Below are 27,182 nucleotides of genomic sequence, written 5' to 3' on the forward strand. Positions count from 1 at the left end.
GCAACCACAAGCACTTCCACTGGTTCAAGAGGTCCACGAGGGAAAAATGCACAATATTACCGTGATTACAGAGCACGGAAGCGAGCGGAGCAGGAAAAAGAGTCATTGAATAGAACTAGTGATCCTTCTACGACTGCTGATTCTTCTAGAATTAACGGCGCAGGTTGTGCAGTTTAACTTCTTCCGCGCGGAGAGACTCCACGCACTATTTTTTTTTTTTAATATTTCTGTTTGTACATTTTTTAATAAAAAAGTTGAAGTTAAAATATTTGCCCCTCAGTGACGCACATTCTAATTTCGAGACAATTGAAATTAACAGGGCAGCATAAGCAGCTAAAGTCTGTACTGATAGTAAATCTTTTTAAATCATCATTTCGTTGCAATCACATAACTAAGTACTATTCGATCTTACCTTTCCAAGTTTTCGGTAACGCTTTCATGTCTTAATTATAAATTTAATTATTTTTCCAATACTAAAAACAAAACAAAAAAAATTAGCGATGGATTCTCACAGATGTTCTTCGTCCTCAACCGAAGAATTCTCGGACTACAGCGACGGTCCAAGCGAAAGGACGCACTACATAAGACAAAGAAGTCCTTCTTACAGCTTTCGGAATGAACTGAAGTGCTGCCAACAGAAGGAAGGACACGAAAGATGGAATGACAGCAGTGATCAGAGATTAAGTCAAAAGTTCGAAAGTGGCGTGTCCATGAAATTCCTGCCATCACCACCCAAAAAACGATGGACCGTCAATTACGACAATCGCAACTATATCAGAAGTCAGTTGACACATTCTGTGATACAAGTCTGTTTGGAGAAGAAGAAAAGAGAAAGTGCCTTAGGAAGTAAAATCTGGAAGAACAGGCATTGAATAAATTAGGAGTGTCTTGAGCCGGTGTTTAGTTAAATACTTTTTTTTTAATCAATAAATAGTATATTAAATAAATTGATAAAATAATTAATAAAGTCACTAAAGTTAAAATTTATGAATGATTATTTTTTTAATTGATATTTATTGGTGTTATATCGCTCATAGAGACACAACTCAAAAAATCAAGTTTTGAGATAAGTGGGTTTAAAGTTCTCATTGCAAAATGCATAAGAAATGCTTTAGTTTGCTTAAACGAAGATTACCTTCAAGTTGAATTATGAGTTGTTTACTGATGAAAAGAATGTCTATTTTCATATTTACACCTGTTCTTAGTCCAAAACGCGTGTTTTCTGAGTTATGCCACTATTGCAGCCATGAGTGATATGTTTGGTACTAAACATTTTGAAGGGTTTTTGATACTAAACATTTCTAATGATATCACCCAACATAATATTATCAAATATTTACGCCAGTACTGATTAATTAATTGTGGTATTAGTTATCGGTATTGGGGCAAAGTCAGTTTTTGTTTTAACTACTGACTACAGAAAGGCTTCAGCATGTTAGTATGGCAGAGTGACTCTTGTGAAGTGTGTCCATGATCGTGCTAACATGCATATTTTTTAAATTTTTTTTGGTTTTTATTAAAATTCTCACATTTTTTATTTAAACTGTTTGTTTAAGACAATTTTGGTTTTAACTGCTAATATTGCTACAATTTTGGTTTGGGTTATGCTACAATATGTTATATACTACTATTTTCCTTTGGTTATAGCGCTTTTCCATTTTGACTTATTTTGCTTTAATTCTGGTCTTTATTTTTGCTTAATTCAATTTTCATGCTTGTATTAGTATGGGTATTGTGGTAATAGACATAGAATTTAGGAGTCTCTTAAACGTATGTTTAGTTCAATATTTTTTTATCAATATAAATAGTATTTATAAATAAATTGAACTAACTAAAAGGAAAATTTATCGATGATTATTTGGTTACATTTTTTTTTGAAGAAACATATCTTTTTTGTGTCAAATTCAAATTTATCACCTTCTAAATAGGAAGGGTGGAGGCTGTAGATAAGGTTATGAAAATTTGGTTTTTATAGTTTCGCTGTAACAGTTAAAACTTTTGTTACTCTAGTGTTATTTTAATGCGTCACGTTTATCTTCACAACTTTTGAATAATGGGTGAAACTTATGAGACTTGATTATAAGAACTTGGTTATAAGAACTTGGTTGGAACAGAAAAAGTTATAAAACTTGGAGGAATATTTGGTCCACTAAGATCAAATATTTTGGTATTAAGTAATCGGAAAAGAACTGGTTTCATCACCTAAAGTATCATTCGAAAATAACAGAGTCACAGCTTTCGGTCTCAAATAGTTATAATCAATCATTAGGCATAGTATAACATTATAGTATAACAGTAATAATAATAAAATTCTTATTCAAATATTGAATTTACAAAGGTAATAGTGATATAATATTACAGCTTTTAATATTTTTATTCGATCCTTTGGGTATCTGATTAGCGCAAAAACCTAATTTGGGGCAAAATTTTTGAAATTGAGTTTATTATGAACTTAGAATCCCTGTACCCTTAGCTTTCACAAAATATAGTAAAGTTTTTACACATAGTAAAACAAATAAACAAGTGTTTTAAAATTTCATATTAATATTTAAAAAATAAGTTGTCGAAACTAGTCGGATGTCTAAAGCATGGTGGATAAACTAAACTCAATAATAATAATAATAATTTCTTTTAATTAATAAATGGTATCCAAAAATTAAACGGAAAGTAGCCAATACCAGATAAAACTTAATTTCATTAGTTTGAGTGCTGATGAAATTATATTTCAATTAATAAAACTTTAATTCGATAATAAAATATTTTTTATAAAATTTAAATTTCTCTCACGTTTCAAGAAAAGGTTGCTGCTTCACATAAGAATTTAAATAATGGTAGAAAATTTATGCCGAAATCTAATAAAATAGTTAAAGTTTTAGACATTTACTTCCGTTCGAATTTTGTTGAATTTTTTAATATTGATTATTATTAAATTTAAAAACTAAAAGCTCAGATAAGCTGTAAGTGACTGTACGTAGAGAGTCGTATTTTCTCACTTAAACCGCTCCCGAAAGAACATTTGCGCCGCGTGAACATCAGTTTGCGGAATAAATTGAAGCATCTTCGACGAAAGGTTTTTCACAGCACCATGACGTACATCTCCAATGCATCACATGTTAAGACTTCATCACATGTTAAGATTGGTGACAACGGGATAGCAGATAGATTGGCCAAAGAGAGCAGTTAGGAAGATATGTCCACCGGGCAAGGGCGCCGGCAGAATAATATAAAAGGAGGTGCAACCCTCTAACAAACTACCCCCCCCCCACCAAAAAAAAATTAAAATGGTCTGATATTGCATTTTGGTTCGTTATTACATATACTTTCATCTGCTAATTTTTTTCAAGATATATTTCTTCGTCGTTAACAAGATATTTAAAAAAAAGTACGAATTTCTTGTACTTGCAAATTTTGCCACGAGAAACTGTACTGATGGCGCTGGCATAGCTACTGACTTTGAAACACAAATAACTACAAACAGTAGTTTCGTATACTAACGTGTTTGTGCACGCTTAAGATTGGTATTTATTGTGTTGATGAAGTTTTACAGTTGTGAGAAATCAGTTTGTGTTATACACCTTTGTTAAGCTATATAACAAATAGAAAACATAATATTATTTATATTTTAGACGGCCGGTGGATGAGTTGAAGCGCTTCACACTCCCGTGCCACAGGTCTTGGGTTCGATCCTCGGACCGGGCAAGGTTGACTCAGCCTTTCATCCCTTCAGTTGGTCGATAAATGAGTACCAAGCATGCTTGGGAACTAAACACTGGGAGTTTCGCGTTCGGCTGACCACCTAAACGGAACATCTGCTCCTGCACCCTGGAGCCCAAGGTCTAGAAAACTGAGATGGGCACAGTAGGCCTTGGCTCTCTTCGGGCTGTCGTGCCACTGAGTCTGAGTTGAGAATTTATATTTTATTAAATGAAATTGAGAAATATAGCTTAGATATCTGCTAAGTTAGTGCATGCTCAGTGTGCATAAGAAAAGAATCAAAGATGACTCAGAATTCATTGAAAAAGTTAAAAACAGATTTGGACAGCAAACAAGACGATTACAATTCTTGTTCGATTAAGCAATTTTTTAATTGTTGTGTATCAATTACTTAATTATTTGTTTTTGAATAAAAAATTTTTTAATAAAAATTTTTTGTAACAAAATTATTTTTCTGTATCGCTTTAATAGTTTTTTTAAAAAAAAGCCAGGGGGGTGCAAGTGCACCCCCTTGCACCCCGCTGCCGGCGCCCTTGCCACCGGGTCATCACTTATATTTATCAGGAACTTTACTCCAATGAGAAATATAGACAAAAATCAATCTGGCAAACTCCACCTACGCACCAATGGTACACAGTAACATCTCTTGGCACCCTTCTGGGAGTCAATTGCGATCGAAGCTCCCAGACTGCCTTGGCCAGATTCTCAACTGGTCACTTAAAGTGTCTAATATTCGAACGTGGCACAATAATTTACCCAACCTTTAAAAAATGCTGTGTCCATCCAGTATCGCAGAAACACATACTTGATTTGTCGGACTATCCAGGGGGGACTTAACTTCCAATCCCCTTCTTGTCATCGACTTTCTGGCTGTCAACTACTTTTTGGAGTTGATATGACTAATGTCAGATCTATGAGGATAAGCAACAACAACAAGGTTTTTCAATTCTTTATTAGAAACAAAAACAGAGTCAAAACAGTGGACAAAACTATGGGAGAATCGACTCCAAAAAAAGGCAAAAACCGTTCTTTCTTCTAGGAAGGTGATGACGATTGCTTTCTGGAAGTCTTAAGATACTATCTTCGAAAGGAAAAAAAAAATCATTATTGGAACTAAACTGACGGTAAAAATTACGACTAAGCAATCACATTTGTAAGAGAAAATTTTTTGTTTCACCGAGACACTTTTCACACCTCAGCGGTTGTGAGCTTCAGGACTCATGAATTACGGTTTGAATTGATTGACCGCACGCCTATTCGCCAGACCTGGCTCCAGGTGACTTTTTTCAAGAGGCGTCATGGCCATTTCTATGGAACCTGTCGCAAGTATTGCGGGAAAGCAAAAAACGGAACTAGGTTTCATTTTTTCCCCTGCTTCCACGCTTTAATAAATGAAATTTCATTTTTTTTTTCTTTCTATGATGGATGGACCCAGTAGGCTGTGTCCCACTTAAATAACTAATTCAACTGTCTTAACTTCCTCATAACCCAACCTACTTTTAATTCCAATTTAATGTATAGCCACAGTTCGTATCATTATAATTGCTATCCATTATAGTAATATATTATTTGATTAATGCAATGCTAAATGTAAACATTGCTGTAATTAATGTTGTAGCTGTGTTTGTAATAAAGTTCTTATTTTTAAGCTATAATAGTAATCTCTTTCTTTACTTAATAAACCGGTTAAACTTTTAATGCCAGCAATGGGTTAGTGACGACAATATTTTATTAATTATGTCACTAACCAATTCTCTTACAACAAGGCCAGGCAGACGGGCTTTAGTGGGTCTGTAGGGTTGAAGGATTGGGAAGTAGGTGCAAGGGATCGCACAAACGACTTCTGGGTGGTGGCTGGTGGTTTCCTTATCCGAGGGGCCAGGTTTTTTCGAACCTCTGGAGTAGGAAGATAGTTTTAATACGTAGAGGTCTCTACAAAAATCGTACACCTATTCGGGTAGACTGGCGACCTGCGGTGACCAAATGCGGAAAAAGTAGACGTGTTTCCACTCCATGCTAGGCACCCATGTTCAAGACTCACTAGCTGTGACGCGAATGAGAAAAACAAACCACATTTGAACAGAAAAAAACGCAGTTGCTAACGAAAAAACGTCTTTTCGTTGACGATTTTTCTACCTTTGTAAATTTAGAATCAAATGAAGTTTCACATTTTCAAGAACATAACTGTTTACTCAAATTACATAAGTGTGCATACAAATTTCAAATTAAATGAAGAAAACATTTTCACAAAGCTATGGCGAAGACCTTTCAAAATATTTTAAACATTTTGGAAGATAAATGTTTTTTTGTTCAAGAAATAAAAATTCTATTTTAAAAGGAACGCAATGCAGATGCAAACCAACTGTTGTGTCTGATGCCGAATACATTACTAAAGCATTATTCAGCATTCAACGATGGAATGATATTATTAAAGTATGGTTGGTTGACCATGTAAAACAAGGCACAGATGACGCTAGGGGGGTTAAAATTTGTCGTAAGACTTTTACGACTGATTTTTACCCCTGAGCTTGAAAAAACGTGCCATCCAAAATTATTATACTTGTAATGTTTTCAGTATAACACATTCTTCAATCTAGCTTTCAACGAAACAAACAATAAATGAATTCGGAAGACTCCGAAAGCTTGCTATGATGTTATTCAAAAAATAACAAACGGTGCTATTTTACACAAATATTGCCAAATAAGGGATAAGACTCAAAACATGGCGAACCTTACACTTTATTTATGCTGTGATATTAATTTTGTTAAATTTGTTTTAGGCTCATGACCTGTTTGAATTACAGTAAACTCTTATGAATTAAAATTAGGCTTAAATTGAAACACAAATCACAATAATAAAACTTCCTGGAATATTAAGCCTGCTCACACATCGCCTCGTAAGCATTAACATTAGCGGAGGGATACAACGGAAGATTTCGAAATTTCTTCAAGTTTTAGAAAGAGTGTTATTCCATCAACCATCTATCACTTAAAGGCCTGTTTATACGATCCAACTTCTTGGACGAAGATTGATTGAAATTGATGGAAACTTGTTTTGTTTTGAGCTTGGATCGTGTAACCGATCATCCAAGTTCTTGGTCCAAGTCCTTGGATGATAGTAGAGCATGTTCTACTTCCATCCCGCAGTGGACTGATCGTTAAGACACGGTTCCCAGCAGATCACCGAAGTCAAGCATCACTGGTTGCGGTCAGTGTGCGGGTGGGTGACCACTTGGATCAGTCTGCGTAGGGACCGAGGGTGTGCGGTATTGGTCCTCGTTAAACTGTTCTACCGTAAAGTGCTCGACTTCGCGCTCAGGTCGTCGGGCTACCGAAGCGGGGGTGCCATCTCCTCCGCAGAGGATCAAAATTGTGATGGCAAGTCTTCGGATCATCCTCCGAGATGTTTCCCAGACCGTCGCCAATAGCCCATTGTGCAGCTCTAGTGCGACGTAAATTAACAACAACAACAACAACTTCCCATCTTAGTTTTTCCTCCCTTAACCAATCAGCTTCTGAAGTTTTGTGACGTCAACAAGCATGCATCAGATTATGCCATTTTGTTGTTCGTTTTCATATATTTTGGTCCGAATAAATTAATCTGTTTAATATATTTGTGTTATTACGATTTTATTTAGTAATTTTGAATTCATGAAAGTATGATTTCATAATGTTGAATATGAACAATGCGCATGGGCAGGTTTTTCATCATACCAATCAGTGATATTCTAGAACTTGAATAGTATCGACGAATCATCCAATTTCCTGGAGAGAGAAATTCAGGAACTTGGACCGTGTTAACAGGCCTTAACTATTAACCAATGATATAAACTAACCTTTTTTTCCAAGTCCTCGTTGGAAGGCAGTGATTCCCACTCCGCGAGGGGTGCCGTTTTCGGTCTGGGCTCAAACTTCGGAGAAGATTCTCTGCTTAACGCCGACCGCAAACACTCGTGACTTCTGGTCTTCGGCACTACAAGAATAAAAACGAAATGTTTTAGTTATCAAATGTACATAGCTTAAGTAATTTGTTTATTTTGTTAAAAACTATAACAACTAAATTGTTTTAGATTAAAAGGTAATGTCACTCTAAAAGTTTCCAGTAACAGAAAACAAATGAGTAATTTTTAATTGTTTATTAAGGTAAAATAATTAGTTTGAACAACAACAAAAAACCTATAACTTAGAAAAATGAAATTTTACATTGAATTTTGATGTAGTGGAAAAAAAACAGCGTTTACATGTTTAAATGAAACGAAATTTTTCTTTCCATGCTAGTTGTAAAAAAATCATAGTTTAATAGGGTCTAGGATTGATTGTAAGGTCTTTTATACATATATGTTTAAAATCAAATGGAATAAACTGAAAATAAAATATAACATTTACTTCCATTGGAAAAAATCTGTTATAAACAGGCTACATGCTAACAGCTGTGATTAAGACGAGTAAGTAATGCGTTAAAGACTCTATCCATTATTGCATTGCTGGTAGCTTTTATGCTAAATGTAAAGAATTCTTTAGTGGAAGTAAAAGATATGATTTAACATTTAAATGCAATATTATAAAAAACAAGGAGTGTTAGAAGTATAATTTCTGATATTTTTTTTTTACTATTTTAGTAACTTTTAATGGTATGTGAAGGATATTGGAACCATTCAAAACTTGTTTTAAGTTATTATTTTGCTGTAAATATGTTTCTGTTTTTCAAATTTCCGATTACGGTCTTTTTTAGTCATCAAAAAGTTCCTCATACTTTGTTAGCATTTTAAAAATTTAAAAAACCACTACACTCTGCATTTTAGACAGAGAAATATTGCATGCTTTTGATTAAAGTGACGTTTTTTCTCAAATATGAAATTCAATAAAAATTGGCGAGTATGCATTTAAAGTCGTTTCAGGGGTTATGGGTTGATTATTTTTTAGAAATCCCATAAAAAGAAGCAATTTTCTGGAAGGACTTATTGAAAATGTTATAGCAATATTTCAGTTACTTCTTCAGCAAAAGAACCACCGGAAATATAACACTTGTCATTCCATTGTATAAGTTTTTGTTGTCCGGTATCATAAGGGTCTACCACCTGAGAAAGAAGCCAGTGTGTCAACGCTATCCGCGCTTTTCCAATCCACTGACTTTTAACGACTCTTGTTTGACATTTTTTTAAATAAAAAAAAATTAATTCTTGACTTTTTTTTTAAGTTCAGGGAATAATATTTAAAGGAAATAAAAGCTTGCATTTTAATTTCGACCAACTACTGCCAAGTAGAATATCTCCAAAAAGCGAGTGAGTCGTTAAAAGACACTGGATTGTAAATTATCGCCCGGGCAGGAATTTCTCCCTATGCAGGAAGAAATGAAAGTCGCTTGCAGCAAAGATCAAGAAGACTATAGGGTGAATAATGAAACACCCAGACTTTTGTAGCTCCCAGTCTCTTTCATCTGTACTGCCCGGGCAAACAGCTTTATAGGCCACGCTGGCTCTATTCCCAGTCGGTAAACCCTTATGATACCGGCCAAAAAAATTTTACTCTATGCAATGACAAGTGTTACATTTCCGGTGGTTCTTTTGCTGAAGAAGTAACAGAAATATTGATTTAACAGTTTCAATAAATCTCTCCAGGAAATTGTTTCTTTTTTGGGACTTCGGAAACATAACCTACTAATAACCCTTGTAAAATAAAAACAATAATTAATATGCAATCGACAGATTATTTTTTCAATTATAAAAACAAAAAATTCATACAATATATTTTACAATTTTTATTCATGATTGATTTGAATTGTAAAGATAAGGTTAAAAAGGTGAGGCAGGTTGGTAGGTTGACAGTGCTACGAATCTGGGGGGAAGGCTTATTGAACAAATGGGAATAATTAGAAAGATAAAGTTACCATGTCGTGATCTCATTCTGTTTATCTTCGTAAAAAACTTCGACACTATTTTACCAACACTTCAGCTGGACTAATTTATTGGGAGCTACAAAAAATTGAACGACTAGAATAGTTTTTAATCTAATGACCGGATTTTCAGGTACTAAGTTCCTTTAATATGAGAATATTTTAAGTTACAAAATGCGTTAGAAGAACGTACTTTTTCCGAATAAACACACCTAGTTCTCCAACATTAAAAATGGGGGACGGGGGGAAAATGTCGTCGCGATAGTTAAGTTAGGAGACTCAAATGTCTGTATGGAATTATAAAATTCATTTTTCAAAAAAATAAAAAAATAAAATAAACATTAATAATAATAATAAATAAATTAATAAGAAAAAAATACCAATAATTCTATGCTTAAAAAACAAATTTTTGTTCTGATTTAGTTTAAAGATTACGAAAACTTTTTTTGGTGCGTCTAAGACTAAAAATTTTTGTTTTATTTTAAACAGTGAAATTTTAAACGACAACCCATCAAATAATTACCGCGAAAAGAAAATTTGAAATGGCGATTTTTTTAACACTCTGACTTATTAATTTAGTTAAGTTTGAAAATGGTAAGCAAAATGCTTTTTTGAGTTGTTTCTATTCATTCATTTACAAAACAAAAGAAGTATTTTTTTTTCTTTCCAAATGCATAAAAATAAATTCAACATTAGAGCTGTTCATTGATTTGTTCTAATGATTTAGATTTTTGTCAAGCCCTCATTATTGTAACGCCTAGATATTGATCTGTCTATTTCTCGATCAGGCGATAAAAATTAGCGATCATAAATTGCGTCAGAATAATGTAACAATACCACTTATCGGTATTACTCATTTATGACAACACTTTCATTTATTTTACATTTAATTCTTTCGTCAATAAATAAATTCATACGCATGTCATAAGTTCTTAAAATGCATAATAAATATGCATAAATAAGTTGCATGGTTTTTAAAGAAAATTACAAGCATTTATTTACAATGATCCTTTGAAACGTCAAGACAATTGTTGAGGTCATTCGGATTTTTCTCTCGCCAAGGGTCTTTAAATTCATCTACTCTTTTTCATTACATCTAACTCAAGTTTTTTGATAACGTGCCAAATAACGTGCCTATTCTATATTATATAACGGGCCATTTTTCTCCTTATAGAGATCAGAAACTATTTTCACGCTGTTTTAAATTGATTTTACCAAAATAAGCTCTTTTTTTTTCCTCGATCGCTTTTTTCTTCTCTTTTCTGTTATCTAGAATTATTTCATACTTTAAAAACAGAGGAAAGGTCTTGAAAGATCTGCCGCCTTAAACTTTCATGAAAGTTTTCATGAAAGTATTTCCTTTACTAAAAAAACTGATTTTCTTTGTAAACAACAAATATTTATCAGTAAAGAGAACAACACAAATTAAATATATTAATAGATGATTCTGGCGCAATTTGATGAAGAATTACTTTATTGCCTGATAAGAAAAATTTCCTGTGATTTGTTGACATGAAATGCAGGACGTAGAGCGAGAAGACTAAGACTTTTAACTATCTGAAATGGGTTACTGCTACATTTGACTGTTTAACAACAATTTCTTCAAAAAATTTATCGCTTCATTTTTGAAGTGAAACTTCTAATGCGACTTCCAACAGGGTTGCGTTAAACGTTTAACGCTACCATGGCAACGAGCGGCCTGTGATCCTTGCAGGAGATTTTAATGTGAATTTCTCGTTACCTGAAGCAGAAACATCGTTAACCTTCCTTAAAGACAAATTTGGATTGGAAATGATAAATGGTAGTAATGATCCAACAACCAAAGGGGGAACTACCATTGATGCAGTTTTAGCAAGAAATATTGAAAAAATAGAACTCAAACATTTCGTTTCTTACTTTAGTTATCATAATCCCATTGTACATGTTAGAGATTTGGATATTTCTCCACTCGAAAATGGTAATTAAAAGATGCGATCAATTGTGAATTGTAAGCAATGTTAATAAAGTTTGTCTTAAAGAAACAATATGATTTCACTAAAAATCAATTTCTACCCCTTCCTATTTTCATTTCCACATTACGAAGTTTCACTTCGTCCGCGCGGAGGTACTCCACGCACTATTTTTTTTTATTAAAAATTAAATATAAAAAATTCCTGCTACTGTGGTATAATACCAAGAATTCTTTTCAAATCAAAATAATATTTAGATTATTTGAAGAAAAAAAATTCAGTCGCAAAGATTTTCTCTAGGAGAAATAAAATAAATCTGATTGCAATAAAATATTTAAAACAGAAGATACTATTTGCAACTGAATTCACTAATGACGTCATGAATATCATTATCAAATAATAGAAAAGCATATGCCGTGTTTTCACTATTCTACATTTGGTGACGCGTTGATGTCACGTGATGGGTCGGCTTGAAGTCCCGTGAAATCCAGCTGAATTGGCTTCTTTGAAAAAAAATCAAGACATGAAACTAACCTTTGCTGACAGGGAAGGGGGAGTGATGGCCAGAGAAACTGTGATGTCGGGGGACCAGCATACCAGGAGGAGGAAGGTGTTGGGTTCGAACACTAGACTTCCTCCTTTTGCCCAACTTTTGTATGAGGCGAGGATGGGGGGAGTTGAAGATGCTCCTCCTGTTCCTGAAACGGGCTCTGCAATAGACAATGAATTCATTTCAGAATGTATGTTACTGAAACGGTGGTTGCTGACTTCAACCGGTGAATGCTGACATCACATAGTCGCTTTGGAAAATATCCGAAATCTAGATCTAGTTAAGTGCCACTGCCTTTTTTAAGGTTCAGAGCCACTGCCCGGTATGCAACCGGTATTCCGAACACTGATGTTTCTCTTAATCTATCCTCAGCAGATATTAAAATATCGAATAAATATAATAATATCAAATAATAAATTAATATCAAATCGGATATAACAAATATTTTGAACATTCACCAAAGCGATTCCGTGATTGTTGACATTCACCGGTGAAAGTCGACATTCTCTTGATTTCGATCATTCAGGGTAACATATACATTATTTACATTGGAGATTTTGTCCTTCTTTATTAAGTCTCACAAAGAATTTAGAATATTTTTGAGACTTCTGCTTAATAGGGTCTTTCAAAGAAGTGTGAAGTGGCGCAAATGAGAAGGCATATAGATAAACCATTTTCGTATTAGAAGAAAAAAAGTTCATAGAAGCAGGAGTCACAATTCCATACAAATATTATAGAACTAGGGGTCGCAATTACAAATAAAATATCGTTATACAGGCGGCTCTTTGTCACTAAATCATTGTAATCAAGTAAAAGAAATCAATGACACAGAGCTATAATGATTTTATTGCCACCATCATGTTGTTGCTCATGAAATTGTGAAGTTTTAATTTTTATGGTTCCAGACCTTCAGCAGTTTGTTGGGGGGAATGCTTTACTTTTTTTCTAATTACATAATTTAACTTAAAATTTGAAACCAATAAAAAAAAAATAATTGTTAAGAAGCAACAGTTTAAAAATAATTAAAAGAAAGTGATAGCTATAGGAAAATCTTGAATTATTATTTTTTTACAGTAACTATATTTATAAAATTCCTAATTTTATTCAAAAATAATTTTAAAACAAAAAGCATTATCTCACAATATTAAAAATTTAAATTTCAGTTTTAACATTGCACTTTGATTAACAAGATGTAAAAATATCATTAAATGAGGTATCATATTTTCTTCTATTTTATTTATTGCGTTTACATCCCGTTTTTTGTTGTGAAAATGCAATCTATGCCTCATCTAACCAAATATATTCGAAACACCTTGTGTAACGAAAAAAATTGGTCGTAATTTTAGTTCACAATAAGACAATTTAATTGCCAAGAAACGTACAAAAAAGTAACAATAGATGTATCAATAAATGTTTACAATCATTAGGCACTTTTATGTTAGCTTCCTCAAGTGTTTAAGGTTTCAAAATCTTAATATGAAGTGCTTAAGGTTTCCATCTTAAGTGTTAAGGCCATCTTAAGTGTTTAAGGTTTCAAAATGGGGAGAAGTCTTTCCAACCTTGTTCCTGCTCACAACGTGCTAGTTCTGATCACCTTCTTTTTTGCCTTGGCGCTTCTTTTAAGCAGCTGCTGGTTGATCAGGACTTTCTGCAGATATATTGGGAACTGAGGCGACGGGGCCTTCTGGACCTGATCTAGGCTTTCCTTCACCAGGAACAACAACATGTTAGCTTCCGTAATTAAGATTTGAAGCATGCTCGCGTTTGTTTAAGACGCTACAACATATCTTGGTTGGCGTGATTAACGCTACAAAGACAAAGCTACAAGTACGCCTTTAAAGCTGTTCAATGTTGCTTTCTGCTTTAAGCCTAAAATCGAACTTGAAACATGGTCATGGAATGCGAATTTGGAGAAATATATTGATAAAGTTTATAAATGAATCGTGTGATATAACAACAATTGGTTAAACGAAGAGATCATCTACGTCTATTGTAAATGTTCGTTTTGATTTTTTAAGTTCAAGCGATATTCCACTACGTTAGCGTTTTTAAATTACGGATTTTTTCGAAATCGCTTATTTTCACTTGCGTAAGTTTGTTGTTTTTCACGGCAGCATGAGCATTTCTCTATAATTGACGCGCAATTACATAAAATCTTACGCACAGGAGTTAACGTGCGAAATCTCCCTAATATGCAAATCCTAATTGGATGTAATGACTAGTCTAAATATCAGTCCGACAGTTGCACAATTTATGCAAAATACCGATAGCGTACAATACAATAAGTTACACTGTTTACATAAACATTCCCCAGGAATCCATAAAAGTATAGCACATATTATTTTAAAAAAACTATTGTTCTTTAACATATTTTATGGTGATAACAGAAACAATCTATTACAATTTTGCATAAGAAACATGAGGTACTTTGTTTGAAATTTTTAAAGTAAAATATTTAGTAAATTATTGCAGTGGTCTAAAATTGACGGAAAATAAATATCATTCGTTACTCCCGATTGGCTAATACACAGTATAAAATGATCGGTTCTGGTTTAATTTTTTTTATAAAGCACAGTTTATTTCATTTTATAGGTTTACAGAAAAAATTCTATCATAAAAAATATTAAAAAACTGTATTAAAAAATATTACAATTATTTTTAAACAATTATTATACAATTATTTAAAATCTTACGTACGGGCGCTAACTTAAATTTGCGAAATATTAACCTAATGTTCATATTATTTTTGAAAAAAATGTGGTGATGTTAGTTATATAAATTAGATGGTAATTTTTAGTAATTGCTGACATTTGCTTATAAAAATATATGAAACCGTTGGCAATCCATTGGAATGTAAAAAGAAAGCAGTGATAGCCAAACTATATTGTTGCCAATTTATTTGAGAGTAGAATAACATTTTCTTTGGGTATATTTCATTTACCAATAGTTATTTCAAAATGAAATCATAGACGAAAAAAATATGAATTAGTTGTGTTAGAACTTGAGTGACAACGTAGTGGAGCATTTGTTATACAAGTAATGAGACTTACAGCAAAATTCATGAAGTGGTATAAAGTTCAAAATTAAAACTTTCAGAATTTAGCCAACACTTCAAAAGTCTCAACACGGAAGTACTGGAAATATGTGTGTCATTTCTTATAAACTCTATGTTTTTCTCACCTAACGGTGGGGAACATTATTTTGAATCAAATTTACTAAACTAAGAAACATACATTGAAACATAAATTTTGCCACTACTAGAAGAAATTTTTTCACAAAGCGGAGCTACATAACATCCTTGACCATAGCCATATTTTTTATGCATTTTTTTACTGATTTCCATTTTTACATTTCCGTTTTTACTGATTGTCACCACCATCCACAAACGTTTTTTTTAATAATTAATTCGAATTAATTTTATTAATCTACATCTGTTCACAGTGACTGTAGAAAGGGGGCGATCTCTCCCCTCCATATATAACTATGGCAGCAGCAGTTTTCACCTAGGAAATGTTAAAGCTCACTTGAATTAGAGAAATTTTTAAAAGAAAATTCAGACACAAAATTTTTTCTTTCTTTTTTAATTGTAAATTAAATTACACACCCATCTTTTTAGAGTCACCTTGTGTATATATANACTTTCGAAAAATGTAAGTTATTTAGATGCACATTCTAATTTATTTGAGATATTACTCCGAATACATAAAGCATATAAATAGTCTATGAAAAAGTATTTTAACCCTATAGCATTTTACTCCCATAGTATTTAATATAAGTATTTTAACCCTCAATTGAATTATAATATATAAACAATTATTTTAACCCTTGAATGAATCATATTTTTCAACTAAATAAAATTCCTTTTCAGAAAAATAAATTTCAAATTATTCTTTTTCCCCAGAACTTTCTTAGATGGCAATATTTGAGAAAAAATTGACTTTGAGAAACACTTTTCACGCTAACATGCAAGTAATGCATAAAACATTACATTTATGCAACACATTATTTGTAGTGCGTAAAAAGTTACATTTTATTGTAAGACTTGGCATGTAGATTCTGTATAATGTTAGCAGTGTTTTGAACTAATTCCTATGGTCAAACGGTGAATTTATCATTGTAATCAAGTGGTAAGCAAGAATATTTAGAACTTTTCCTCAAATATGTGAAATAAAACAAACTTTTTAAATTTTAATATTGCAATAATTTTATGTGTTGCAAATTGTTGCAGAGCTAGTTGTTAGCTTGAAATAAAACGTTTTTAGCTTTTAAACTTAGAATTTGCACTTATTTGGAAAAGTATTTTATATTTGATGCAAAACTACAAAGAAACTGCAGGAAGTAATGAAGTCATACGGGGTGAAACTACTGAAGAAATAAATAGTTTATCACCCGGATGGACTGATCAAAATTTTCGTCAGCTCCTGAGTTATTTCATGGTGAACATCATCAAAAAAAGTAGCAGTGATTTAAGGAATGATGACTAAAAATATTATTGCAAAAAAAAGTACACGAAAGTCGCAAGTATGCTAAAAAAAAATAATCAAGAATTTCATCTCGTAACTGACGAATTTAAGCAATTTTTAGGAAATATGCTCCTTAGAGGCTATCACATTTGCCTAGAGAAAAACTGTAATTTGAAAATGCCCTTGATGGAATAATGCTCATTCGTCAAGCAATGTCAGAAAAAGATGTAAGTATATATATATATATAGTATATATATATATATATATATATATATATATATATATAGAATATATATATATGGCAGCAGCAGTTTTCACCAAGGAGATATTAAAGCTCACTTGAATTAGAGAAATTTTTTTTTAAAAATTCAGACACAAATTTTTTTTTTCGTATTTTTTCTTTTTTAATTGTTAATTAAATTACACGACTATTGAGTGAAAAATTGCAATTTTAGAAGGGGCTGTGTAATCTTCTTTTAGAAAATGTGAGGGGGGGGGGGCAAAAGCCACCTTTGACCTCACTGTTCATCGAGCGAACCTACTTTACAGCGTGCCATTTCCTATTTGTTCAACTCCTCAGTTTCCCAAAAATCGTACATTTTATAAAAAAGTTTTAATAAGCTAATCTTTATGAAGCATAAATTTTCTTATTTGTAGAAGAAACAAAGTTTTATAACTTCTTGAAACAAGCCAGTTCTTTTAGAAATAAATAATAAAAAAAACAAAGGAGAGTTTGTTTTTTTTCTTCCAGAAAAGAAATGAGAATTCCCGTATAAAGATATCGAGAGCAAAGTAGATTACCACTTCTAGAAATTCCATCGGCATAGGGTGGTTCTCAAAACGTTCGATATTTGGAATCTTTAGGGAAGGAAAGAATGAAAGATAAACGAACAGGGGGTGACAGGGGGACGTCTAGAAAGGAAACGTGACATACATGAATCCACGTGGACGAGTTTTTGTTTATTGCATTTTATTCCAGAAGTCAAGGAAATTTCGAGTTCTGGGTTATATTTTAGAATCTTTGCTTTTCTCTGAAAGAATTCAAAGTATTTTATTTGCAAATGGAGTTTAGAGTAGAGGTGCACTTTTAAACATTCGGAATAGCTTGGAGAGAAAATAAAAAAAGTATTTCCAAGCGTTTTTTTAGAGTATTATTATGCGAAAAAGAGAAAACTTGCTAGTAAAATTGTTTTCAGGAAATGTATTTATGGGTTGTCCGGAAAAAGCTGACATATTTCTCTCGATCAATGCTTACACATCGGTCTAAAACAACCCCCCCGAGACTAAACCACGAATCAACACTAAAAACAAATACGTACTTCTTTTACTTATTTGTCAAATATTGCCAGCTCATAACTTGGCTGTTCCATTTTATGTAATTTGGAATTTTCAGACTCCAACTATTTCAGGCTGTTGCAAATTTTTTTTTTCAGTATTAAAACAGAACTTTTTGGAAACAAAAACGTTCAAAAAAAATATTGGAAGTTAAGAATGTCTATATGACCTGGTTAGATGACTTGTGTTTAGTGGTGGGCAAAATTCTTTTAATTCTAATTTATTGAAATGTCATTATATTAAATTCGATACCACTAGGAAAAACATTTTCTGAAACAACAGTGAATCTGAATTATGGTTGCCAAGTTCTCCCGCTTTTTGGCGAGATATTTTTTTTTATTCACAGACTTCCAGGGTAATTGTGCAAACAGTGGGCTTTGTCTTTAGTGGTTGTATCTGTATATTTAATTGTGAAAAGAATCTCGAGAGCAAACAGTTAATAATGATAGCTGATGCTAGCAGAAATTTTTAAAATACCATTCTTACACTTAAGTCGGGTAGATCATAATTCTCTCATACATAAAAACTTTCTGCAGAAAACAGGATTTAGTGTTGGTCACAAATTCATTGAGTGATTAAGGTTAGTCTCATTTTCTTTTAAATACTCATTTTCTTTTATCAAGACCAGTGGGAACCCCATGAAAATTGACTGATTTCCCGTGAATTCATTTTACAACTGAGTTGTAAAATAAACAATGGCAAAAACCGTATTAAAAAGAAATAGAATAAAAATATTCTCACTTGCTGAAGAGATGAAGAGCTACACAAATACCAATGAACATGATGGCGAGAGATGTTATGATGATGATCATGTTGATGTCTATTGCCGATCTTTTTGTCTCCTCAATACCGCCAGCTGCAAACAAAACAGAAAATAATCACGTTTCACCAATCAAAGTGTATCCGAGTTCTCAACCGCGGCTATACAATTACAATAAGACTTCTGCTGAAATCTCATCACGGTATCTACATAAATCTCTCTCAGCTTCGAATTTACAAGGATCTGACACATATTGTTTCCACCATTTGCCGACCGGATTTTGTAAGGGTCAGGGAACTGGAGTTGCACCAGAAAAGTTCGAAGGCATGGATGTTCTCTCATTCTCTGTACTATCAATGGAAATACAGAGTTATAAGCTAATGCAAAGAGCACTCTTCTACAATCTCTAATGTACAATGTCCGTTAAGAAATGTTCCAGTAAATTCTTTTCAGAAATTGCTTAAACTGATCTATAAATAGAAGTGCGATTTATCTTTAAGATATATATAAAGATTGTTATAAGAATAGTTATATTAATATTCGAATGAATATAGCGGATATGTATAAGGATGTTACTTGATGATGATTTTTTTTAACATTCTGCTTATAAATTTCCAAAGTTCTAGTTACCCAGACAATGAAATTTTCTCCGCTCACGTGATAAAGAAATTCAATGCTTTGAAATCATTTTTTATTGATTCCTACATTATTGGTTTTATGATCCCAATACTCACTCTTTAATGTTGTAGACGTATGCCGGGGTGCGATTGTCCAGTGGCGCCATCTATGGCCAAGAATTCGACTTCTACCATACCCATACGCCGTTTATAGGGCGGACCTATTCATACATCCATTCAGTCTTCCACAGATGGTAATTTTGACCTGAATCAGAGAACGATCAATCTCCAATTCAGTAGGGAACATGAAGGACTTTGAGACTCGACAGATTTAACGTGCATCAGTCACCATTTTACTACACAGGGAGTCTTCGGTCGGAGAGTTTCGAACCCACTAACTCTCGGACATGGGCCCAGCGCCCTACCGACCAGACTATTCCGGCGTACTCACTCTTTAATATAAACAACTAAAAAAAGTAAATGATAAAATAGAACAGAAATTTTATGAGTTACAATTTGGAAGTGGTCTAAACAAGGAAGGAAAAAAATAATTGTATTTTTGTCAAACCGAGAACAAAAAAACTTGGGCTGTTCGCCACATTAATAAATTTCAAAACATCGTCGTTTTTCATCTGACAGAAAAAAAAGAAAGAAATTATTTTCTCTGCTTAAGACTTATTCGAAAACATAGTTCTTAAAATTTTGGGTGAGCTAAAAGATAATAAAAATGTCAGAAACCTAATTAGAGAATAATGACAATAAATGCATATTTTCCTAATTTTCTTTTTCTGTCTATTATTTTCTTTGGAAAGGTGTAGTTTGAGTTGCATTTATAAAAAGAAAATAAGAAAAAGTAAAATTTAGAACGTGATAAATAACACTTTTTAATTTCAAGATAAGAAAAATAAAACAGTTTCATTTATTACATAAATCTAATTTAAAGTATCGTAACCAAGTATCCTAATTAAAAATAATTTCTGGCAAAGTGCTAATTCACAAAAACCTTTCATTTCCTGCTAAAACGCCAACGCAGAATGACTTCCACGCATGGATGCCAATCTCTAAAGTATTAAAGAAATAATTATTTTAATTTCTTTAATTTTACCAAGGTTGAAAAGAATAATTATTAGATTTTACAATAAATCAAATTTTTTGAATCGAGTACAAAGAATTAATTTAGTGCAATATTTGTTAAGCTTTCTAATAAGCCTTCCATATCAATTCATCACCTGCCGCACAAGTGATACATATAGAATTATTGTAGGCAGCGTTCTCTGTTGCTCAGGCAGAAATTCATAACAACAGTAAGAGTCATTATGAATTTTAAATTGCATGCCCTATTTCATGATTATTAACTTATGCACACCTATAAACATGTTCCGATTTATCTGAACGTTTATTGAAAGTGGCAACATATTTTATGGTTTAACAGTCAATTATTGATTTAAGGAATTTAATTTAGAATAATTTTGTTCGCCATTACATACACAGAATTATTATTTCTCAAATTATCAAATTCAAAGAAATTTGCAACAACAAAACCAACTTTAACCAGCCAAGGTAAAACAAGTTGCAATAATTTTCCAATTAATTTTATCAATCACCTTTCGGCCCAATTTAAAATATAATTTTTATTTTAGCGTTTGGGATTTACTCTGTTCACAAATGCCTAAATCGTCACTTATATTCATTTATGACGCACCATCTTCATTCCAATAATTTGGAAGTATAGCTGTTGTTGTGCAGTATAAAAGAACTACTTTAACTAATCATACGTTATAAATGAACTTTTCTCAAATTTTAAAACAATAATTTTGTAATTAATTTTAAATTGCTCCTGAAATTTTTTATAATTTTATTGAATTGTTTTAAAGTTATAGCGGCAAGACGCAAACAATTTGCGCTTTATAAAAATGTCCGTAATTTAATAAATATTGAAGCTAAGTTTACGAAATTATGTGCAATAGTTGCACATAATAACCAAAATAACTGTAACAAGTTACAAATTTATTGCTACATTTTTTGGCAGAGGGTGTTTAAAAACACTTTTTTTTTCATTTGTAATTTATTGTTGGTCATTGAAGCCTTTAAACATCATTGATATATATGAGAAATCGCATACCCTGAGAGACGATTTTATATATAAAGTGGTAATAAAATTCTCTCTTACTCCATTCACCATAACATAATTTTTTTTAAAAAAATTAATTTTGACTTTTATTATGTGGCATGATTTAGTTTAGCACTTCTAGCGTGTTTTAAGAATTGAGAATTGCATAGCAACCCGTGTCAAGAACACCGCTAGAGACGGCTCCACATTATAAGCTTGGTGTTTGTGTCCATTTTAAACCGAAGTTTTACTAATCTTATTATTATCTACAGACAAAATAATTTTTTTATCTTAATGTTAATATCACTTTTTTCTTTAATTTTATGAAATGGACAGGAAACCTTGCATATTACTTTCGACTCGCACCAACCACCGCTCTAACGAAAAATATCCCTGGTGGTTGACGACCAATGGTCAGAGTCCTCTTTCTTTCCCGTCAGGTTAACCATGGGAGGTTTTAATCTAATGCGCTTTATGTTTGATTCAGCAGTTCCATTGTCTTTGGGGGTATCGTTCACACGGAATGCCAAGGGCGACTAAAATTGTAATAATCGATAGAAACTCAATTTCTTTTTTATTTATTTAATCTGTTTAATTATTCAATCCTAACTACCACAAAGTCTTGCATTCCTAAACTATTCATATTTAAAAGGCAATTATTCTTTGTATTTACTTTCAATACTAAACTGAAAAACATATGCATGGAAAAGTTAAATCCGTAAGATTTTTCAATAGATTTTTGCTTTTTATTAGTCACCACTTCTTACATTTTCAATCGCCCGTGGCATCCTGCGTTCATAACTGCAAGGTTGAAATTCGGTAGGGTTGGATTTTGCGAACAATGCCGGTGACGAAATAAAATAAAATCGAAAGGACAAGAAGGAGATACAAACCCGGTCTGTTGGTGCAGAGTGTACCGTTGGCGTCGTGCGGCAGATAGCTCCCCGAATCACAGGCACAGAATTTATCTTCGCAGGTGGCATTCTTCTCTAATACCCGACACTGAACGTCTTCAAGACACTCTTCACCCAGTTGTTTCACTACAAAGAGATACAATAATTTTCATTTTATATATTGTTACACACATATGTGTATATGACATATATATACACACGTATATGTGTAGACACATATATGTGTTCATTATAAAATGTAACTCATAAGCCCGTCTTCAAGTTGAAGAACGGTTGAACTCAAGTTAGAGAAGGACATCGCTAATATGCATCCACAGGAGGCGTGGTGGCTCAGGGGATAGAGCGTTCGTCTTCGAATGAGGTGAACTGGGTCCGAATCCCAGCGATGGCTGCTGTATACGAATTCCGCACACGGCTGCTCGAACCTACCACAGTGCTGAAGTGAAATATCCCTAGTGATGGATGGCCAATGGTCCTTTTTTGTCCCGTCAGGTTAACCACGGGAGGTTTTAATCTAATGTGGGGTATTTCCACTGAAAAAAAAATCCTCCACAAAAAGAATTAGCCCGTTATGTTTGATTCCCTAAGTTCCTCTTATTTTCCCGTCCATGTATGGCAAACCTCCATGAAGACAACTTTCTCCCCATATCCAGGAGTTCCCTTGTCTTTTGGATTGGGTTCAAAATGACAAGGTTAGGGTGTGGGACATTGGTAGTCGTAAACCCAAAAATTGGATCGGCTGTTCAACGACGGTTATGAAATAAAATATACATCCATAGTTGGATTGGAAATCGAACCCATTACCTCCACGCTCCAGAATACTTGGCGGAACGGCGAGACTGCTCGGCTTTATTTGTAAGAAAGCGGGGGACCTAACGAAAGCACTACTATCACTGAAGTGATGTTCCTTTTTTACTGCCAACGGTGAGAATTTGAATAGCAGTGTTTGGAGTTAGGTTAATGACATATGTAGAGCGAATTGGCGTGTGTAGTTAGGAAAATCTTTTTTTTTTTTGTTAGTGTGAATACCGATGTCCAAGAAAAATGGACTCCTGGGAAACGCTCTGCAGGGTTAATGATTGACTAAATTCATTTTACTGAACCGTGTTCTTGCGATCAGTCCACCACGGAACTTAAAATAGAAGGACAGATAGCACAAAACAGAGAAGGACAGCACGAAGATACATCCAGGGTAACAGCGGGATTCGAACCCGTTACCTCTACGTTTTGCACAGAGTTTGACAGGCGCGGCAGGGAGGTCCCGAAAAAAAAGTTAATATATATTCTTCGCTACCGCTAGAAAGAAAAAAAACCTGGCACGGAAATTCCTCAGCATTTGGAATATAGGATTACGTAATTTGCCTTGAAAAATTCTTGTTTTTTCCTGATTCTTAGTTTAACCTGAAGATTTCACAGCTAGGTATAAATTATTGGGAGTTACAGAAATGGTGTGATATAAATGAATTTAATTATTAGTTTTGCCATAATTTTTTTAAGACTTTAAGAATAGTGCAATGCGTAAAATGAAAAAAAAAGCAAAAGTCAGAGCTGCAAGACAAAGTTAGAGATATGGAAGAAAGGTAGAAAATCAACTGTATTTATATACATCAAAATAAGTAATGTACAAGAAATATATAAGAAAATAATGAATATATATATATATANATATTTATATATATATATATCGTAAATTAATAAAACAAACTAATTAACTAAATTAAATGAATTAATACATAAAAAAATTGAAGAAATTAACCTTGTGAGGCATAAGAAATCTTAGTGAAGAAAGTATTGAAATGAATTTTTAAAGCAAGCAGTAAAATATTATGAACAATACCATTTGAGTATCTGATCTTTTAAATGTGTGTATAAATTTTATGCAATGGGGGCCAAATTCATCTAATTCTAAATTATTTTATCATTAATACACTATTTTTGTTGTCACAATGAGAACTATTTATTTTAACTATGAAAATTTAGTAATAGTTGAAGGCTATGCAATCGCGTTTATTATTCACACATGTTTGCGAAAATTGCAAAATCATGAAAGAATTACGCAAATTTACTAAAACCAACATGGAATGAGGCAAGACAAGCGAAGGATTAGAATTACAACGCGGCTGTCAGTTACCTCTAACAGTAATACATGGAATAACTTCCATTCATTTCTGAAAATTCATGGTGCTGCAATGTTAACAAACACTAGTGTAATGAATTTATATATTTAACATCCATAATTTGATCTGAAATTATTCTATATGCTCAGGGTTGCTATGATTAATAATAAATTTTTATAATAGTAGCAAAGTTAAGAAAAATATGACAAATTCTGTCAATAATATTACTTTGTTTTATATATTTTAAGTTACTCGTATAGACCAAAAAGAAAAAAAAATCAAATTTAAACAAAATATACACCGAAGAGCCATTACATTATGACCACCCTCCATCTATGACAATGGGCTCACCTCATGTTTTCATGGTTTCTCGCCCAGGAACAATGTTTTCATAGGGTACATTGGGACCCATAATCCTCATAGAACAATCCGTGGCGTCTGTAAGCTAGTTAAGAAGCTAGTTACTAAGCTAGTTAGAACATAGTAGCAGACCAGGTTCACCCATTCATGGCAACAGTTTTTCCTGCGGGGAATGGTGTTTACCAACAGGATAATTCACCATTTCATAAGGGTCGAATCGTCATGGATTGGTTCGAGGAACATTCCAGTGACTTTCAAGTCATGCCTTGGCCCCCAAATTCCCCTGACCTTAATCCAATAAAGCAAATGGTCCTACTTGGAAAACCAAATTCGTGCTGCCACGCTACCCCCTCGCAATGTGAGGGAATTACAGGACCAGTTGGTGAGCGCTTGGTACCAGATACCTCAGACTACCTTGTGAAATCAATGCCACGGCGGGTGTTAGCAGTTTTGAGAGCTAAAGGTGGTCCAACATGTTATTAGCAGGGTGGTCATAATGTAATGGCTCTTCGGTGTATGTTGGTTCAAAAAACAATAAGAATATTTTTTTAAATGCTCAAATGTAAATGTAAACATTCTTTAGTAAAATATCATAATTGGTAGATCTAGCTCTCCAATTATGATATTTTTCAGGAAGTAGCAACTCTGCTGCATTCTCACCTATTTTTCTACTCAAGAATGATTATTCCCATTAAAAATTTAAAAATCAATTGTAAGAAATAGTGTTACATTTTGTCAAAGGTTATACGTTTATGTTTATCCTTATCGGACCTGATGTGATACTTCCTAAGCACGGCCTGAAAATTGTTTTAAAGTGGTATTTTAATTTTGAAATATTTACATACTCTGGAGTATTCATATTAGGGGGGGCGGATAGTAATGTCATTTCGGTGCATTAAATCTTCGTTAAGTCTTAAACACCAATTCATTTTTTAAGATCCATTTCAATTCCTTTTCGTTCCGGCATTGAAAGGTTGTTGCTAACGAGGGTAGATACATTATTGATTAAAAAATGAAATCTGGATAACAAATATCAAATGCACAGAAACGACATTATTTTCCAGTCCACCTAATATTTGCTAAAAATATTTACATTTCGATTATCGTGGCATGAAAACTTCAAAACTGATTTTAAAAACTGAACTGGAAGTTAACTTTATGAAATTTTAAACATGGTCAACACTCTTTAATTTTTCCAGATTGTGGGTACCTTGCATTTGGTGAGGTATCCTAATGTGTATCTTGGATTCTGAGGAGATTATACAATCATCATGCATTACGTACAAGTAGATTTTTTCGCATGAGCTTAAAAAAACCGGGGTTTGATTCCCAGTGGTAGCTTGGGAAGTAAAGTGGTAACTGTGCTGATCCTATTGTGTCACTCATGCCGTTGGTCAGGAAGTTGTGGAACCTCCATGACCCCTGGCCCACAACGAGCTGTTGCGGAAAGGCTTTACTTCTTAGTGATGTTTAATATTCTGAATAGAAATTATAAATTAAAGAATGAAATCGAAAAGCATAAATTTACTATTACTTTAAATTTAGGAATAAAATCTGTAGGAAAATCCGGTAGAACTGGCTGTTATGCTACTGAATAATGAAAATACCAAGTTCACAAATAAGTATGAGTCTATCATTTCCCTGTTATTTTTTATATTTTATTTAAAAGTACTTTCGTAGAAAATTTTGTGTTTTAGGAATCCTGAATGTTTTAAAGAAATATTTTCTTTAAGAGTACCAGCTTCCTGAAAAAAAAATAGACAATAAAGCTGTTAAAAAGATATTCGAAAACTTACATTTTTACCGTCCTAAATTAAAATTACCAAAACAAAAATCGTCAACTAAGATATTTTAACCAGATAGTAAAACGGTGAATTTTAGAAACTTTACTATCAAGTTTTCAACTTTTTAGAAATTTTCGACATCTTACAATTACTTGATATGTGGCGAATTGACATTCTGTTAACCATGAAAATGTAAATTGTTATTCCGTTTTCTAGTCTTTATTTTTGAATTTAAATTTTTGTGTCACCCTACTTTCTAGGTAAACAAGGTCATACGCAAAATGAAGCATTTCAGCTATCATATTTAACTTAAGTTAAGGTATTCGTTCTTTTTCTTTTTTACAAAAAACAAGTTCTTTAAACTATCATTAAAAACCCATTAAGAAACTCATAAAAAAATATCTTCCTCGTTATTCAAATTGATGTATATATATAGATATGGACGATATTTATGTTTTATCACACGATACAGCTCTACAGGCAGAATACTTTTTTTTATCCAGCGGTGTTGCCATGGTAATTGTATTAGTCACCATGGCAACGAAATAAGAAATGGGCATTCATAAAGTTATAGTGAGCCCCCAAAATGAGCACTTGATTCTTCTAATTTTTCAC

General features: G+C 32.9%; 1 protein-coding gene across 1 annotated transcript in view; it reads right to left on the reverse strand.

Moving 5' to 3' along the window:
* LOC107452715 (uncharacterized) overlaps positions 1–27,182 on the reverse strand; it is a 107,222-nt gene that overhangs the window by 9,211 nt on the left and 70,829 nt on the right. The window contains exons 3-6 of the mRNA XM_016069285.3: positions 22,286–22,432; positions 18,647–18,761; positions 12,091–12,266; positions 7,551–7,687 (exon numbers count right to left, since the gene is read on the reverse strand). Coding sequence (XP_015924771.2) covers positions 7,551–7,687; positions 12,091–12,266; positions 18,647–18,761; positions 22,286–22,432 — 575 coding nt within the window. The remainder of the gene's footprint in view (positions 1–7,550; positions 7,688–12,090; positions 12,267–18,646; positions 18,762–22,285; positions 22,433–27,182) is intronic.

This window comes from Parasteatoda tepidariorum, chromosome 3, assembly GCF_043381705.1.
Source record: "Parasteatoda tepidariorum isolate YZ-2023 chromosome 3, CAS_Ptep_4.0, whole genome shotgun sequence".
Classification (NCBI taxonomy): Eukaryota; Metazoa; Arthropoda; class Arachnida; order Araneae; family Theridiidae; genus Parasteatoda; species Parasteatoda tepidariorum.